Source organism: Siphateles boraxobius, unplaced genomic scaffold (genome assembly GCF_051911475.1).
Source record: "Siphateles boraxobius isolate OS27281-9 unplaced genomic scaffold, OSU_SipBor_1 1, whole genome shotgun sequence".
Taxonomy (NCBI): Eukaryota; Metazoa; Chordata; class Actinopteri; order Cypriniformes; family Leuciscidae; genus Siphateles; species Siphateles boraxobius.
The window spans coordinates 19,233,211-19,251,812 of NW_027508699.1; the positions used below are offsets into that span (position 1 = coordinate 19,233,211).

General features: G+C 43.7%; 1 protein-coding gene across 1 annotated transcript in view; it reads right to left on the reverse strand.

The window, feature by feature from the left end:
• Positions 1–18,602, reverse strand: part of tgfbr1a (transforming growth factor, beta receptor 1 a) — a 90,056-nt gene that overhangs the window by 26,090 nt on the left and 45,364 nt on the right. Inside the window, exons 3-5 of the mRNA XM_077227511.1 lie at positions 13,628–13,867; positions 12,752–12,982; positions 11,563–11,730 (exon numbers count right to left, since the gene is read on the reverse strand). Coding sequence (XP_077083626.1) covers positions 11,563–11,730; positions 12,752–12,982; positions 13,628–13,867 — 639 coding nt within the window. The remainder of the gene's footprint in view (positions 1–11,562; positions 11,731–12,751; positions 12,983–13,627; positions 13,868–18,602) is intronic.

Sequence of the window (18,602 nt, forward strand, 5' to 3'; positions counted from 1 at the left end):
TGAAACATGCTTCAAATCAGTACTTCTCTGATTAATAAAGGAAAATGTCTAACACTTTATCCAAACCACCAACAGAGGAGCAAGCAATAAATCATATCTCTTCCATTTAATTGAGTCTTTTTCTTAAACAGCAGGACATTTAAGGTGTGTTCACACTTTGCAGGTTTGGTTTGATTAAAATTAACTTAAGTTAAGCCTTTTGTTTAGCAAAAAGTATACTTAGTTTTTTATGCGTACAGCGTGCATACACGTAGCTTTTCAAAATAAACTCCATTTGATAGCGTGCACGAACGCAGGTGGTCGACACATGCGCTCTTGAAACTTTCATCTTTGTCCAGTGTCTGCTAGGGGTGTCACGATTCTCCAAATCCTCGATTCGATTACATTTTCGATTCTAAGGTCACGGTTCGATTCGATTCTCGATTATTTTTTTATTTTTTTTAAGAACAGGTTGCTGTTGCTCCTAAAAAGCTGACATCAGTTAATCGCAATCTCACACATCTCTGTTATTATCAATGAAGCTGACTGCACAATGAATCTTTCATTATATATAGCCTACACTTTGTTTGTTATAATTAGAGGATTTGCCAGCTTACAGAATTCAGCACTGAACAAAAAGTCTGTTTTGAGCGGTGAGGAGAGTCTATCTTAAATGCTTCTGATTGGCCATTGCGTTCAAGAAATCAACAAATATGTCTGATTAGCTAAATCGCTCAACGCTGCAAACATGTTATAAATAGAATCTCTGGCCTGTAAATCGTTTCTATTTTGTTTTAGTTGTTCTTGTTGCTTTTCTGCAACTGATAAATACAAATTTATTAGTTATGTTTTATTCATAGATATTTCTAGTTTGTGGGAGTCTGCGAATCGTTTTATTCTCCCGCACACACAGAATGAGTGCATTTCCGCCCGCGCTCGCACTCTGCCATCAAATCTAGTGCCGCGCCGCACTCTATTGCGTTAGGAGTGCACGTCTATAGATCAAGAGCCCGGCCCGAGGATAGTGACGGGAAATATCGGCCCGGGTCGGGCCAAGTTCAGGCTCGGGCATAGAATCTAAGTCAGAGGAATCACAGCCTTTCAACACGTGTGTATTTTTCCCCGCGCCGTGATGAGTCGTTCATGAACGATCCGTTCATTGCCTCTGTCATGCGACAAATGAACAAAAGACTCGGAAGGTCAAGTAATTATTAATGTTCCCTGTAAATTATTTTTGACTGCATTATAATGATTTCTTATTTCAGAATATGATCAAGATTGCGTAGGTGGATGTGTTCGGGGAATTTGCCTGTTAAAAGTATAACATTTAAAGCCCCTGAAATGACTAGAAAAAAGATTAGTTAACTTTGATGAACGAGACTGAACAATAGAGTCAGTAAAACGATCCGAACTTTCCATCACGGGCGCGACATGGGGGCCTGGCAGCATCGACGATTCCATTTTTTATGTCGATTTTTGAGATTGTGAATTAATTTCAATCGATTTCGATTTTAAATCGAAATCGGACACCCTTAGTGTCTGCACTATTTTTCTCCAGAAGTTATGACCGATAGAAATGTCTTTGTATTCTGTTAAACTAAAGTTGCGGCTATCTCGTAACCCCCTCACACAAGTGCTTGTCAATGCGGACATCTGTTGCAGTCTCTGGTGTTTTGTTGTAGTTGTTACGTCTCTTTAGTTCCCTTTCAGTCGATAACGTCGGACGTAGTCGTCGACGACTGAATGGGAATCGCGTCAGAGAGCCCATCATCTTCCAGTACTATTGAACGAGCCAATGTAAATGGCGTGCGTGATACGCATCACACACCTTTGCCCCCGCGGCGCGGGTATAAATACGGAAGTGGATGCACGCACTAGTTGCCTTTCGCTTTGGAGCTGATCGTTTGATGTCTCTGAGAGTGCTGTTGTTTACAACGAACAAGTGTGTCGGTGTTCTTCAGGAAGACTCTCCCAGTGCTGGTGTCTACAGCGCGAGTGCAGCGGTGATCAAGAGCTTTGAGCTCTCAACTGCTGTTTTAACAGCAACAAATTTCTAAATGTTTGTGTGTGTTGACGGCTGGATAAGAGGGCGGAAAAGTGAGTGCTTCACTGTTTCAGTTCTCTGTTCAGTGTTGCCGCGGTCATTCCCCTGTGTGCTCCGGCACTGGTGACGGTCCTATTTTCTGAAAGAGCAAACCGGGGTGCGTTAGCGTCTTTTTCAAGATGTCATTCCACCTGTGCGTTTCTGTATGCGATCGTTCCCTTTTCCTCTCTGACGGTCACAATATTTGCATCACGTATTTGGGCTATATGTTTATATGTATATAAATATGTATGCATATGTGCTTATATGCTCAGCATGCTGAGGCAGCTTTTGTGGACGGTTCATGTTCTCATTGCGGGAATATGACTGTCGCGGTGTTGAGATCGAGACTCGCCTTCGTCCGCGAATTGCGAGTCCCCATTACCATGCCCCACCCCCTGGTGCCGTGTGGGATGGGTGATCAGAGGATAGTGATGGATGTCTCGCCCGGTAACCATTCCCTGCTCCTCACTCCTCCATCACACCGCAGCCGATGGAATTCCTGTTGAGCATACTGGTCCCTCTGTAATGGACTGATCAGCTGCACATATGCATACATATAAATATGTATGCATGTGTGCTTATATGCTCAGCATGCTGAGGCAGCTTTTGTGGACGGTTCATGTTCTCATTGCGGGAATATGACTGTCGCGGTGTTGAGATCGAGACTCGCCTTCGTCCGCGAATTGCGAGTCCCCATTACCATGCCCCACCCCCTGGTGCCGTGTGGGATGGGTGATCAGAGGATAGTGATGGATGTCTCGCCCGGTAACCATTCCCTGCTCCTCACTCCTCCATCACACCGCAGCCGATGGAATTCCTGTTGAGCATACTGGTCCCTCTGTAATGGACTGATCAGCTGTTTCAATGGGGGTTCCCCCTGAGGATAAGATGTCGATAGCAGCATCGGAGGGTGAGCTGGCCTCTGGAAATGACGACTTGGCTGTGTTATCTCCCTCTGGGAGTATAACGTTGCCCGAGCCAGATCCAGAAATGTCAGCTATGCTGAAACTGGCCGCCAAGGCTGCCGGGCTCGAGTAGAACCTCCACCGTGTCCCGTTCAGTCTCAGTTGGAATCTGGAGTTTGGTATCTTGGGGAGGGCCGCGCTGGTTCTCAGCTCGCCGCCCCAGTGCCTTTCTTTCCCGAAATGCATGGAGAGCTTATCAGGTGGTGAACAGCATCTTTCTCTGCCAGAAACTGCCTGAATAGCTTTTCCCCCTCACTACCCTTGATGGAGGAACGGTGAAGGGTTGCGAGGTGTCCCTCCATTGGAGCGGTCTGTCGACACAGGTGCACCTGTGTCCGGCGGCCGCTGCCTTTTGGGGGGATCCTCGTCTCCCCCCTTAGGCCTGTGACTTTTCGTCCGTTCCGAAGGGCAGAGCTTACAAAGCCTGTGGGCAAGCCACTTCCTCTTGCATGCCATGGCGTTGCTTCAGGTCTGTCTGAATGGCATGCACAAGGGTAATCCAGAGCCCGTGCGCTCATAGGTGAGCACCGCACTGCATCCGACCTCGCCCTCCGGGGCACGAGTGTCGTAGCGTGCGTGATCGGTCTGGCGATGTCCACCTTAGTGGTCCAGGAGCGCCATCGTTGGCTCAAGCTGGTTGATTTAGCGGATGCGGACAAGGTTCGGTTCCTGGTCTCCCCAATTTCCCAAGTTGGGCTGATCGGCGACGCGGTGGTGAACTGCATCCAACAGTTCTCTGCCGCTCAAGCGCAGACGGAAGTCATCCGGCACATCCTGCCCCGGCGGTCAGCTGCTGCCTCCACCCGCCGCCGGTGGTAGCTCCTCTGCTTGCTCGTCGCCGAGGGCGTTCTCCGGCCGCCGCTCCTGCTGGGCCTCCGCAGCAGCCTCCTCCCAGTCCTCAGCATGGAGCCGGCCGCAGTAGAGACGCCCAGCCCACTCCAGGCGCTGCCAAACCAGGTGGCGAGCGACAGCGAAAGCATTCCGGAGCGGGCCGCCCAGGGATGGAGCTGGATCACTCCCTCCCCCCGGGTGAGGGCCGGGTGGAGTCTTTGTTTGTGTGTGTGTGTGTGTGTGTGTGTGTCTGTTCCGCCGCTGGCTCCCCCCCCCCAAAAAAAAGGGGTACCCACACTTCAAAGAGAGAGCAATTTCATCTGTTCCTGGGTCCCAAGAGGGCCAGTCTGGCGGGTGTGACCCTGTACAGCCTTACACCCCTCAGCTCCCCTTGGTCGCCAGCAGACAGCTTGGTGCGTTCGAGGACCCGGTCATCCGCCTTCTCAGATGCCCCCTGCCGCTAGTGGTGGGGCCCTGCCACTCTCTCTACTTTGCTGCCCCACCTCAGGCTCGGCTATCCCGCTCAGGTCAGTGATTTACATTTACATTTACATTTATTCATTTAGCTGACGCTTTTATCCAAAGCGACTTACAATTGCTATATTTCTGGAGCAACTAGGGGTTAAGTGTCTTGCTCAGGGACACATTGGTGTCTCACAGTGGATTCGAACCCGGGTCTCTCACACCAAAGGCATGTGTCTTATCCACTGCGCCATCACCACCCCAGTGATAATCATCACATTAGGTGTTGAGCAGACGTGCTCCTGAAAATTCAGTGATATTCATCACACCGAGTGTTGAGCAGTGCGCCTGACTTGTGCGTGCTTATCTTATCCTGCTGGCGAAGGATTTGATATAACCGCTCCTGCAGCCGGTACGAAGGCCAGTTGTAAACTCGTTCTTCGTGCTACTAGGTGGTGACGATCTTGGCCCAAGATTGGTCTGCAGCTCCGACCTGAAAGACATGTGCTTCAGATCTCTACCTTCCGCACCGCAGACCATCCTGTGTGTTGCGTGTGAGGGTTGGAGTATCAGTACAGAGTCCTTCCCTTCGAGTGCTCAAGGGCCCGTTGGGTCTTCAGGTCAACTGGGAGAGAGTAATCTCGCCCACGGGCTGAGTATCTCTTTTTCAGTTCTGGAGATTGTCTCGGTCTAACACGTCTCTCCAATAAAAATGTGTTCAGCTGGTGTTTGAAGTGAGAAAGGGTCCCACTGTAGTGACATGGGAAGTGAAGCTCCCGAAACTCAGTGAAGTTCATCGCACTCAGGTGTTGAGCAGCAATGCTCCTGTAGCTCAGTGAATTCATCACACTCAGGGGTTGAGCAGAAAATACTCCTGAAGCTCAGTGAATCCTTTCACACTCAGTGTTGAGCAGAAAATGCTCCTGTTGCTCAGTGAAGTTCTTCGCACTCAAGTGTTGAGCAGAGATGCTCCTGTAGCTCAGTGAGTTTATCACTCAGGTGTTGAGCAGAAATGCTCCTGAAGCTCAGTGAACTTATCACACTCAAGTGCTGAGCAGAAAATGCTCCTGAAGCTCAGTGATCTTCACATGTTGTGTTGAGCAATGCTCCTGTCTTTTTGCGCGTTGCTTGCACCTACGGTGCCAAGTCAGGAGGGAGCAGGTCTTCATATTCATCCCTTATTAGCCCAACTAGACCTGGTTCCCATCGACAGCCTTCCTGACTTCCCCTGAACACTTTTTCAGGGACGGGGCACGATGGCACCCGCGTTCTACCCCTGGAGATTCCGGCCTCTGAGCAGCCTCTAGAATTGGGTAGCGTGCTTACGCCTTTAGAAGTGGAGCCTAGTCGTTAAGTGCGTCTTCTCTCCAGAGGAGATACTGAAAGCTTTCGATCACTTCAGTGCTCTCTTTCCTGCAAGATGGGTTGGAGTAGACTGTTTTCCTTCACCCTCAAAATGATGTTGCCTCGGTGTTTAAACGACGCTTATCGTGACGCAGAAGTATGGAGAAGCACGTCCTGATCGTCAGGTTCCTGAGGTGCAAGGTAATGTAAATACTTGCGTCCCTCTTTATCCTCTCGGGCCTTATCTCTGGTGCAACTGCAATGCAGAGACCGCCCCTGAGCCACTGCAGGCAGTGAGTTAAAAATTTTGTTATATCAGTTCTCCTGCTCGCACGGTCTCTAATAGAGGGTAGGGACTTGCTCGCTTTCGGTCAACGTATTGTGCCCAAGGTTCCTACCTCTCCCATAATAGGAGCAGGTGGTGAGCCTGCAAGCGCTGCCACGGAGGAGGCAGATCCAGCCCTGGCTTTCTCTGTCCGTTTGCTTATAGCGGTTAAATGTGTACAGAACGGAAGCCATAGACCTCAGACCAGCTCTACAAAATATCTGTTAGGAATTCAGGAGAGAGGGAAGGCTGTTTCCAAGCAAAGTTGGCCACTTAGTGCTTGCTTTCATTTCGGTGAAAATTCCGAGATGCAACATGTCCACTTAGGTGTTGAGCTCCTCTATGATGAGTGTAAAGTGCTCCGCTTGGGCGTTGACGATATGCTTTGCTAAACAGATTCTAGAGTTGGGGGCTGGACGACACCTAGTTGAACCGCTGCTTCCAGTGGGCTCCCTTCTCATGAGGCCAGTTTCACCGTGAGCCCGGTTCAAGTGTCGGCTTGCTGCGCCATTCCCCTCCTATGGACTGGATACGTGCGCCTTTCTACTCCAGTTGAGTTCCCTTAAAATTGAACCCTGTTGAGTTCCTCAACACCCCTTCGACGTCGGACGTGCGGAACGTCTGGTGTTAGGCCTACCATTTGTAAGCAGTGTGGAACCTGTGTTAGGCTGGGTCCATATGTTGCAGTCTCTACGGCGACCCCATATGTGTATTCTTCCACGATACGGCTCCCAACGGCAAGCCTGTGTCTTCCTTCGGCAGAGTCTCTCTGCCGTCACTGTCCGATGAGTCTCCCCCCGTCTTAGGCTGGAGCCACCCCAGTGTTATTCCATATGTTATACTGCCCGGTCATCCGCCCAGTTCATATGTGTATTTTCCACATTTACCTCCCTTCGGGTAGGATTTGCTTCCGCAGTGTCCCTTCCTTCCAATGTACGGGAACACTTTCCCAGTGGTCCTGTAGGAACAGCAGTGACTTCCCTGGCCTAAGCCCTGTCCTTCCCTGCCTTAATTGCGGGGGCATCAGGAGGCTTTTGTCTAGGCACTGGAAGGTGGCAGCTTTAGTGGCGCTTTCAAAGGTTATCCCCATTCAGTCGATGTCGACTACGTCCGACGTTATCGACTGAAAGGGAACGTCCTGGTTGCGTATGCAACCCACCGTTCCCTGAAGGAGGGAACGGAGGATGTAGTCCCCTTGCCACTACCGCTGGACCACCGTTAACTCCGGGTTACGCTCGGCTCCTCAGCGAAAAAGCAACTAGTGCGTGCATCCACTTCCGTATTTATACCCGCGCCGCGGGGGCGGAGTGTGTGATGCGAATCACGCACGCCAATTACATTGGCTCGTTCAATAGTACTCGAAGATGATAGGCTCTCTGACGCGATTCCCATTCAGTCGACGTCGACTACGTCCTCCGTTTCCATCCTTCAGGGAACGGTGGGTTGCATACGCAACCAGGACATTTTGTTTTCTACTGTGAAACAATGGCCCGAGTCAGTGTTGCCACCTTGTGGAACAACTGATTAGTGCTAAACAAATCCAACACATGTGTGATAGATCTGCGCTTACAAAGTATGCCTGGTTACAAAAAATCAGGCAGCACGAGTACTATTCTGTTGACGAAATTTTCATCACGCAAAAGTTAGGGTACATGGACCCTAGCATACGCGTAAAAAAACTGAATACGGTTCATTTGAATTAGTGTATGCTCAAGCATACCTGGTTCTTCTCGCCATAGAAGTTATGATGCCCATTATGGTTCTGTGCAGTCTTCAGAAACAACATTGTCTCCTTTCAGCAGATCTTCGATTGTGTATGTGACGGAGGAATTCCAGCTACTGTTTTAATTTAATTCTTCATGAGTTCTCAACAGGTAAAAATACCATTATTATATTTAGCCTAGCACACAGCATTGTTATACACACAGGGTTCCCACTCTAAACCAAATGTCAAATTCCCTGACTTTTCCCTGACTTTCACTGACTAAAAAGATGAATTTCCATGACCTATAATATGGAAGTAAAATAATGCCAAATGTTTTTGAAACAAAAAGCCTGTTGAATTGCAGATGGAAATTAGCCTAAGGCTATAATCTGACAGATTTACATTTACGAAAATGTTCATTAATATGTATTGTCCCTTTTGTTTTTTCAAAAAATAAAAAAATAAAAAAATAAATTGTACTACTTGAAAAAAATATGCATTGCATTAACCCTGCTTGTATTTTAATCACGGGCGTAATTTCCTATGGGGACAGGGGGGACATGTCCCCCCCCACTTTTCAAAATCCCGTTTGTGTCCCCCCCACTTTCAAATTCGTTTATGATTTTTTTTAACCGCACGCCGTCATTGCCACGGAGGATCAGGAAATAGACTGTGCCGATGCGCGCGTCCGCGGCCAGGAACGTCTCGTCCACACTCTAAAATTAGCTTACCGAAAGTTCTAATGAGCAGGTATCGCGCTGTCTGTGAATGACCTGACGCGCACACACACGACGCACAGAATCCAGTTCTCTTTCGTTTCGCGCTTGAATAATAACACACACATTTATGCCAAAATGTCCGTTTTGTGAATTGTATCCTCACAAGAACAGTCTTGAGTTAAATAAAATCTTAAATGAAAGTTAAGAGCAAATGAGAAAATTAAATGCGTAAGATCCTGTCATAAGTGACAGATCTTAAAGGGACAGCAGCCAATTCTGTCTGTCAGTAAAGTTAACCAAAGAACAAAGAGGAACAGAGCAAATGACTCACTGATCTTGTCTAAAGAACGTTTTTAGCTTTAATAAGGATTAATCTATATTTCATTTATAATTTATGCAGTGCAGACTATTTGATAACCTTATTCAATTTCTGTATATTTTGTAGGTCTACCTGTTAGACAGGAAGGGCACAGGTAAATATGACATTTATTATGGGTTTGTGTGAGGATTGTTTAAAGTTCACTTAAATTAAAAGTTGTTATATTTTTGAAGCCTAATAAATGTTTCAAATTTGGGGGGGGGGGGGGGATCCTTTTCATTAGCTATATTAATATCAGTGATACTGGCCTTCATTCATAAAATTCTATACATTCTATACAATTATTTAAAATATACTGTCTTTGTTGTTTTTACATTACAGTGGAAATTGGGTCTCACATTATTTCAATTTTATTTACACACAAAACATTAATGGTGAACATTTTTGACTTTATAAAATGATTCTCTCAAGTCTTGGCAATCAATAAAAAAGTAAGACATCTTTTAGTTATACATAGTTTAGTAGCCTACTTTTATTTTTGGCAGAATTTATCATTATAATCAACTTAATTATTTCCTGGATTTTGTATCACCATAGTCCCTAAATGTGTGTAAATGCAGGAAATGGGATTCAAATCGGAAAAAAAATTCCCAATTTTGTGTCCCCCACACTTCTCAAACCAAAGTTACACCCTTTATTTTAATGCATTGTATTTTTAGGGCTTGCATTTTTATGGGCTGAAATTTAGCATGGTTGAATATTTAAGCTGTGAATATTTAAATTCAAAACATTTCAAACACATTTTCATTAGTAAAATTTCAATAATCCATTATTCACCTTTCATATTTCACATCCAAAATATTCAAACTGATTAAAAATTCAACCTATAATATTCAACAGGCAGTTTTCGGTCCATTTTATTTCGCTTTGCAAATTCACTTCCACAAATTCAGTGGTTCAAATTCGACAGTAAATTCAACGTGCATCCAGGAACTGCAGGAAAAGCAGTAGATTACCGAGCATAATCTCCATCTGGTGTTAGTCGACCTCACCAGCACGGGGTGCAAGCGCGTGTTGTTGACAAAGACCAGAGCAACAGTTAGAGCAAGCCATTCATTCATAAAAACTAATTTACAACAATGTAAGTGTATCTGTGATTTTTATGTTTTATGTGAAATTCAGTGTCTACACGATTACTTTTCCTGTGTAGCCTACATGCATCTCTACCGTGAACGAGATTATAATGTTATTCCCCCGATGCGGATGTATACAGATCCAATGCTACATTTGAGTTTGACATATCTATTGGTTGTTTAGTTGCCTCAACCTTATATTGCGGCGATTGTGCTGCATGCAGTAGGCTACTAGGGTTTCCCTCAATACGTCAGGATTCCCCTGCTGGACATATAAAACGCTTAACTTAGCTTAATGGACTAATACAGTGATATAAAAGACCAAACTCGCAGGCAAGCAGAAGGACTCAGAATATGAACTTAATGCGCAAAGTTTAAAGCTGAGCGTTTCTCAGTGATACTGGCATTGGCTTGACATGGACATTCGCACAGTTAGTCTCTAAAGTTACATACGACATTGGTATACACGTTTCTAACTTCAATAGCATTCGAAGAGAACGACTTGCAGTCATAAAACCAACTGTAAAGTGTTCATGTAGGTGTCAGGTGTCAGTTTGCTATTGAAGTTAGAAACGTTTAGGCCTATAGGACTACCAATGTTAATTTAGAGACGGTCCCTAAATGTGCGAATGTCAAGCCAATTTTACATTTAGTCTTTTAGCTGACGCTTTTATCCAAAGCGACTTAAGTTACAGTTAAACTAACAATATAGGACAACAATATGAAAGTGCTATGACCCTTCCCAGATTAATCATGTATGTAGAAATATTAACATGTATGTAGGCATACTTCCCCAATAAGGTGCGAGTTTGGTCTTTTATATCACTGTATTAGTCCATTAAGCTACGTTAAGCGTTTTGTCCTGATGGAAGGGGAATCCTTGAGCATGATGAGGTATTGAGGGAAACCGATTATAATCCCGTTCATGGTAGAAAAAGTTGATAACAACAGGGAAAGTAACAATGAAGTTAATGAATGAAACATAAAAAACAGCTTTTGTGCCTTTATCATCTTTTCCGCATATATACTGACCCAGATAATTTTTTTCATCACAAAAAAACTTAATGCATGCTCAATTGTTGTAAATGAGTTTTTATGAATGAATGGCTTGCTCTAACTGTTGCTCTGGTCTTCGTCAACAACACGCGCGTGCACCCCCTGCTGGTGAGAATCGGTATAGAAAAATTACATTTTGATAAATGGAAACTAAAATTTAAAGCAACAAACTAAATTCCCTGATATTCCATGACTTGGACAAAAAATATATAAAATTCCCTGACTTTCAATGTCTGGAATAGACTTTTTAAAATTCTATGACATTCCAGAAATTCCATGACCCGTGGGAACCCTGTACACACACATCATGAAAGCTGTTTTTTTTCTGTTTCTGTTTTATCTTAAGGTTTGGTAATAAAAATGACAGTGTGAATGCTAAGCAAACCAGGACTAAATGTATTATTTTCTTTTTTGGTCCAGACCAAAAGAACCGAACTACAAGTGTGAACACACCCTCAGTCATACACTTTGTCATGTCACACTATATTACTGTATATAACATATCACAAGTTTGATTCGAGGACACAAAGTGGACAGCCTAAAGCAGCATATTTATATGAAAATGTTTGCATGTTCATGTAAAAATGTCTGTGCTTCAGAAAGGATAAAAGAAAAGTGACTTCTGTATTGTGACTCACCCTGAGTGCCCACAATCTCCATATGCAGATGAGCGAGACCGCTGGCAGCGGAGAGAGACAGCTTGATCATGCCCTCCACTGTGACCGTGTACCTGTTCAGGTAGTCAAACAAGGAGCCGTGCTCATGGTAATCAGAAACCAGCCACAGCTGAGTCCACGTGCCGTTATCTGAGATGAATAGAGAGAGCAGAACCCCTCAATGCTTTAAACTTCTAAATACATCAATATCTAGCAGCTTAAAGCACTTATATAAATTTGTTTGTGGTTTGAGATCATTACTGCATATTTTTTCATGGACGAATCCAATGGCAAAATGTACATAGTAGAGCAGCTGATGTCTGATCCATGTAAATTAGATAATTAGTGCAGTCAATCGATTAAATAAAATCAACAAAATAATAGCAAATTCTTCCATAATTAATTGCGATTAATCGCACCAAACATTAAAGTTTTTAATATATTTTTTATATTGTAATAATTTCAAATTGAATTTCCAAATTAATGTTGAAACAACAAAAATGATATTTGAAATATTTGGGACCCTATTTTAACGATCTAAGCACTTGGTCTAATAAAGCGCACGGTGCAAGTGCACTAAGCACATGGTCTAAAAGGGCTGTCAGAGTCTCATCTACCATTCCCTTTAAAAGCCAGTTGCGCACCCGCCATTGCTATTTACATGGCGGAATTTGCAATTAGAAAAACTGAACACGTCTCCAGAGAGCATACGGATCTGCTCGTGCGCGGAGTTAAAGCGCGGAAGAAGACCATCTACGGGACAAGCCGGATTCCATCAGAAGTTTTACTCATACAAAGAGTAATATCCAGTTGATAAAATATTTTCGAGCAGAGCAGAACTAGAACATTCTTTAAAAAAATAACCTAAAATAATAACAATAATAATAGGAGAAAAACTTCTATATGGTACAGGAATTTTCCCATGATTTTTGGGGATTCCAATATATTTCCTTCCACGAGTTTTCCAGGCCTGGAAATCAAACTTTTAAAATTCTCTGATATCCTTTGAGATACCTGCCTGTAAAACACTGTAAATATAATAGAATTGACCAATAACATCACAAACAGAAATGTGAAGTACTACCTTCCTAAACACGCTTATGACAGAGAGCAAATAATGTACAGTACAATAAGACTTAATGCAACTGAAATGCTTTCAGTGTTGGCTGACCTTTGTTGTCTGCAGCAATAAAGCCCAGGATGTTCTCATGACGAAGCATGACAGTCTGGTAAATCTCCGCCTCACGGAACCAAGAGCGCTCCTCTCTGGAGGAGAAGATCTTCACTGCCACCTCTTCTCCACGCCAGCGGCCCCTCCACACCTCTCCAAATCGCCCCTTCCCTATGCTCTCCTGGAGAATGATGGTTCTGGCGATGGTCCTTTGCACTAGCAGTGGTAAACCTATAGAAGACAAGAAAAAGCAGTCAGGGAAAAATATAAAAAAAAGTTAAACACAAGCTTGCAAACTATTAAAAAAATATATTTTGTCTGAATAGACAACAATGTCTCATGTCAATGGAGAAAGATGCTCTTTGCCCTCAAAAAAAGTGTAGTTACAGCATCTGCCAGCAGGAGATAATAGAGCCATGCAAACCAGTCAAACCTTGAACCCTTGAGGAAGACTGTAATGATTTCATATCAAACATTGTGTATAGTCATCCAGGCGCTAAAAACAAATATTCTATCTGAGACACTGCCAACAAAACCAGCTAGTCCAGCTTCTGGAATAAAATCCTAGACTTAAGATAAAGCCAAGAAGCTTGGTGTGAGGCTCATAATTCACGGAAAGCATTAAACTGTCAATTTACACATCCTCAATTGCTCCCAAGGGGCTTTGAAAACAAAGTTACGGAAATGACATTGGCTTGAGTGTACTTTGGGGCTTATAATGGGCAATACAGGAAAAACATCCTGTAAATACATAAAAATGACAGGAATGTAATGATTTTAATGGAATCTTTGCATATTTAGTGACATTAAAAAAACGGTACAGCCGGATTCTTAGAAAGTCAAACAATAATGACATAATAATAGTATGTAAAATACCTGAGCCTGATCCAGAAGTGGTCATGTCATAAATGAGGTCCTTTAGGGTGGTGCCGTTAGCGAGGAATGGGTGGTTCATAGTGGGGTCTTCCTCACTTGGCACACGATGGTGGATGATGGAGCGATTATGGCACATGTAGAAGAGAAGCACCAGCACGAAGCTCAGCACGCAGATGGGGACGGCAATCACTGCGGCCAAGGCTACAGGACTCAGAGACTGGGGTTCAGTATCAGGCAACTCTGAAAGAGGAAGGAGCAAAGCACATGCTTTAGGCTGTAAACCAGTGGTTCCCAATCAGGGGACTGGGGCCCACATGTGGACCTCAGCAAACTTCCAGGGCCCCCCAATGTGTCTTAAAAAAGGATTTAATAATAAACATGTACAAAATGAAACACATCAGATTATATTTTTGTTTTAATTACAACAAGTAACATCAATTTACAAGGTATATATCAACTTGTATAGGAAGACCTTTGAATATTGTATAAAGGGGTCTTTAGAGTCAAGTGTTGAGAACCACTGCTGTGAACACTAATACAACACAAGTAATAAAAGGCAGTATTCACATTAGAGCCTTGATCATCATGCGGAAAATATTTTCAGGCAAATGTGGATGACATTGAGAAAAAAATAGCCTTGCTTAATTTTTCAATAAGCACCATAGGATAGTGAGACTTTGAAAGTCATTATTTTAAATTACAAGTCTAAAGTACTAAAAGATTTAAGAGAGTGGCTATCCGACAATCAATTTGCAGCATGTTTTGTCCTGTCTGTGATGTTCATCCACTAACGCTAATGTCAGTCGCTGCTCCTCTGCATATTAATCTGAACTACACCATGACATTTTGTTCAAAATATTGAAACTCTTTAAGATTAACATTTAAAAGGTCAAAGCATGTGATATCCAAACTGTGTTGACGGCTATTATTGTTGGTATTTCCTTCGTGTTATTTGTCCTTTGTAAGAATGTTTTGAGCTCCCATGGGGGAAAGTGGCTGAATCAATTTATACTAACAGATTGTTTTGATTGATTTGTGAATTAAATACGTTTAGAGAAGTGCACTATTTTCATCAAGCCCATTTCTATTACAAGGGAATTTTTTGATGTGGTCTAAAACGGTGGTTTTCAAATTTGTTTTAGGGACACCTCGCTTAGGGTGACCACCTGTCCCGCTTTGCGTTGTACCGCACAGCATTTTCACCCCTTGTCCTGCACGTCGCATGTTGAGAAAATGTCCCGCATTTTCATCAGTCTGTTGCTTTTTAATTATCATATTAAGAAAACGTGCATGCGTTCTTTTGCCTTTTTAAGAAAGCATTTTATTTATTATTTTTGCGGCATAGTTGTTCACCTATATTTAACAGTGCTTCGTCACAGCCGTTTTTAAATTCCTATCCAATGGTTGAAAAGAAAGGAGTAAACACGGTCACTAGTAGGTTGTGACGGCTGTCGATCAAAATGTGGAGCGGTGATTTCTTTCCATATGTTCCCTGTCAGAAAACAAATGGACAATTCGGTAAATGAAATTTTAAATTTAACAGAATTTATCAACTTGTCGCCTCCTGTGGTTGTTTTAATTCACATCCTTTCTAAAAAAAAATATTAATGTTTTTTGGTTTAATATATTCTTAATATATAAGACTGTCAATGATCAAAATTCATGTTGGTTCATATTTTATTTGTTCATAATTTATTTTGTTGGATTTTAGTTGTACTTGGTCAGAAATTCAAAAATAGTTATCTGCATTATGCCTACTGCCTTTGTGCTCAGTGATGTTGAATTTAAATGACATGTAAAATACAGACATGTTATGTTACATTGTGGTGTAACGGTGTTTTCTGAAAGGGACTAAAGAACTAAGAATTTTTATCAGCTCAAAGGCAGAATACAAATGTTTTTTTTTAAGTTAGATAAACATTATATAACAGTTTCAGGTAATGTTTTAGTGTTGGTAACGTGTCCCACATTGTCCCACACAAACTTATAATAGTCCCACATTTGGTTTGTTTGATGGTGGTCACCCTTAGCCTGGCTCCGCCTTCCTACGTGCTTCCGCTCAATTTTCATTTTCCTTCAGTACTAGGTCTGGGATTGTGCTGTAGTCTTTGGTTTTCTCCGAAAAATTTGTTACCGGACCAATCAGCGAACAGAGGGAGTGGCTGAGAACGATGACGTTGATGTCGTGCGTTATTTTGAGTTTTAGTTCAGTAATGGCAGCGGAGAAAGATGCGAGCGAAGCCATTCGGTCCGTTGTGGCAACGCTGCCGAATATCAAGAAGTTAAAGCCGGAGCAAGAACAATCTTTGCTTAGTTTTGTTGGTGGCCATGATGTTGTGGCCCTCCGCCCCACGGAGTTCGGGAAAAGTTTGATTTTCCAGCTTGCTCCCTTAGTGGCGAATGAGTTGGCTAAGGCGAACGCTAGGCATACGTCACGACCAGACGTTAGCGATTGGTTATGGCAGATCCAGAGGGACTCTGGGGAGATCCAATAGTTTTAGACTTCAATAGAGTACCCGCCTACAAGGAAGTTAACGCTTGTCAATGGAGCGGTGCCAGACTCTATGTACAAATGAAATGTACGAGAGTCTGGTGGGACCAGGCTAGGTCACCCTACCCTCGCCACTGCACATTTTGCATGTCTCCCTCACCTAACACACCTGATTCAACTTATAAGCTCATTAGTACAGACTGAAAGACTTGAATTGTGTGTGTCTGATGAGGGAGACATACAAAATGTGGTGAGCGGTCCCCAGGACAGGTTTGAGAACCACTGGTCTAAAAGACCGATCTCAGGCAATTCTGCTGGCATGCACTAGCAAAAAATAAAAAATAAAATAAAAACTATTAAAATTTTTAAACACTACACTAAATAACATTGTATGCTTAATTTAAAGGGCACCTATTATGCTACTTTTTACAAGATGTAAAATAAGTCTCTGATGACCCCAGAGTGAGTATGTGAAGTTTTAGCTCAAAATACCCCACAGATTTTACCCCTCACAGCCGTTTTTGTGTGTGTCCTTTAAATGCAAATTAGCTGCTGCTGCCGGCACTCCTTTCAAGAAGAGGGCGGAGCTTCAAGAGCTCATTCTCCAGCATTCTCACGCAATAAAATGTCAGAAACAGTACTAGCGGTTTTCAGATCGAACCGGAGTCGCACAATGATGCATACAGAGCCAGAGAATATATGCTGTGCATGGAGATAGAACAGGTATGGTTTAGTTTAATTACGGTTATTACTTATGTTGTCACCTTTCTTTTCCACTACAAGCCTGTTTTAGCAGAGTAGACACAAAAGCTTGAACAAAGCAAGCCAATCCACTTTTCCATGTTGATAAGAGCATTAAAATGAGAAAAAAATAATGGGACAAAAAGAAATCAAGGGACAGAATAGATAAAAATGTGCGATTAATTGCGAGTTAACTATGACATTAATGCAATTAGTCACGATTAATTGTGAGTTAACTATGACATTAATGTGATTAATCGCGATTAAATATTTTTGTCGTTTGACAGCACTAGTAATATCCTAAGTGGACACGTGGAAGAGACATGAGACTAAAAGCACTGAAAAGCCCTCGCACTACTCATATGCTGAGTAGTGCAGCAGATTAGTAAAAAAATCGTTCACTTTGGTATAGAAACATGAAATTTGGCACAGATACTCTCTAAGGGCCACTATTTTGGAAAAAGGCGTTGGCCACTCAAAAATTCAATGTGGCGGCCAATTTTTAGGATGGCCGCCATTGCCAAAGGAAAAGCCCCAACTTTTGTCCCAAACCCGCATCTCCTTCCGCAGCTTTTGTCACAGACCCACGCATCAAATCGCGCGGATTATTCGGAAATTATGTGATGACTTTTATAAGTGATCGGGGGGGCGATGTTCGCCCCAGGGGCGAAAAAGCGGCCGAAAAATCCCATAGACTTAACATTGCGACAAACTTTGACGATTCATAGCTCCGAGCAAGGATTTCGCAGAAACGTGCGGTTTACCACATTTGAAGAGGCTGGCAGGCTCTGTAAGAACATACCTCACATTGGGGTAAAAGTTGCACCCCTGGGGGGCAGGAGCTGCCCAAAGTTGCCCCATTGACTTACTATGGTGTAGGACGGCCCATGAAATGGTCACGTGATGAGGAAAATAAGGAAGACGAGGATTCAAGTGCAGGAAGGTAAGTTCAATTAAATGACTACAAAACAACATGAAAACTGAAAACCAAAACTGCCCCGTAGGGGAAAACCAGAGAGCTATCAGGCAGAAACAGGAAACACAAGGGAAACAGATAATAACAAACCAACACAGGACTGCAAACACAAGGAGACTAAATAGGGAACAAATGACAGAAGGTAACAAGCAAGACAGGTGAGGAAGATAATACAATTAACAGGTAACGAGATGGGAGGGGCTGACAATAGACAGGAGAGCACATGGCACAAAGGAAACACATGACAAGCCATGTGCTCACAATAAACAGAACTAGAACACAAGAACATGACAAACCGGGAATGTCAGACCTCTGTCACCAGCTAAGATAAGACCAGACAGAAGTGACAGAACCCTGACATTACCCTCCCTCTAAAGGGACGCCACGTGGCGAGGTTCACAGGGAGGTTCAGGCCTATCAGGAGTCCTGGCTGAGGTCCAGGGTGGTGCAGGCTGTGTAGGTTACCAGTGCGGAGCAGGCCCTTCGGGCGGCCATGCCAAAGCAGACAGTCCATCGGGTCGCCAGGGCGAAGCAGACGACCCATCGGGCGGCCAGAGCGAAGCAGACGACCCATCGGGCGGCCAGGACGGAGATAACAGTCCATAACAGTCCCTGGATTGGTAGACGTGACCTGAACGGTCCCTGGATCGGCAGACGTGACCTGAACGGTCCCTGGATCGGCAGACGTGACCTGAACAGTCCCTGGATCGGCAGACTTGACGTGAACGGTCCCTGGATCGGCAGACGTGACGTGAGCAGTCTCTGGA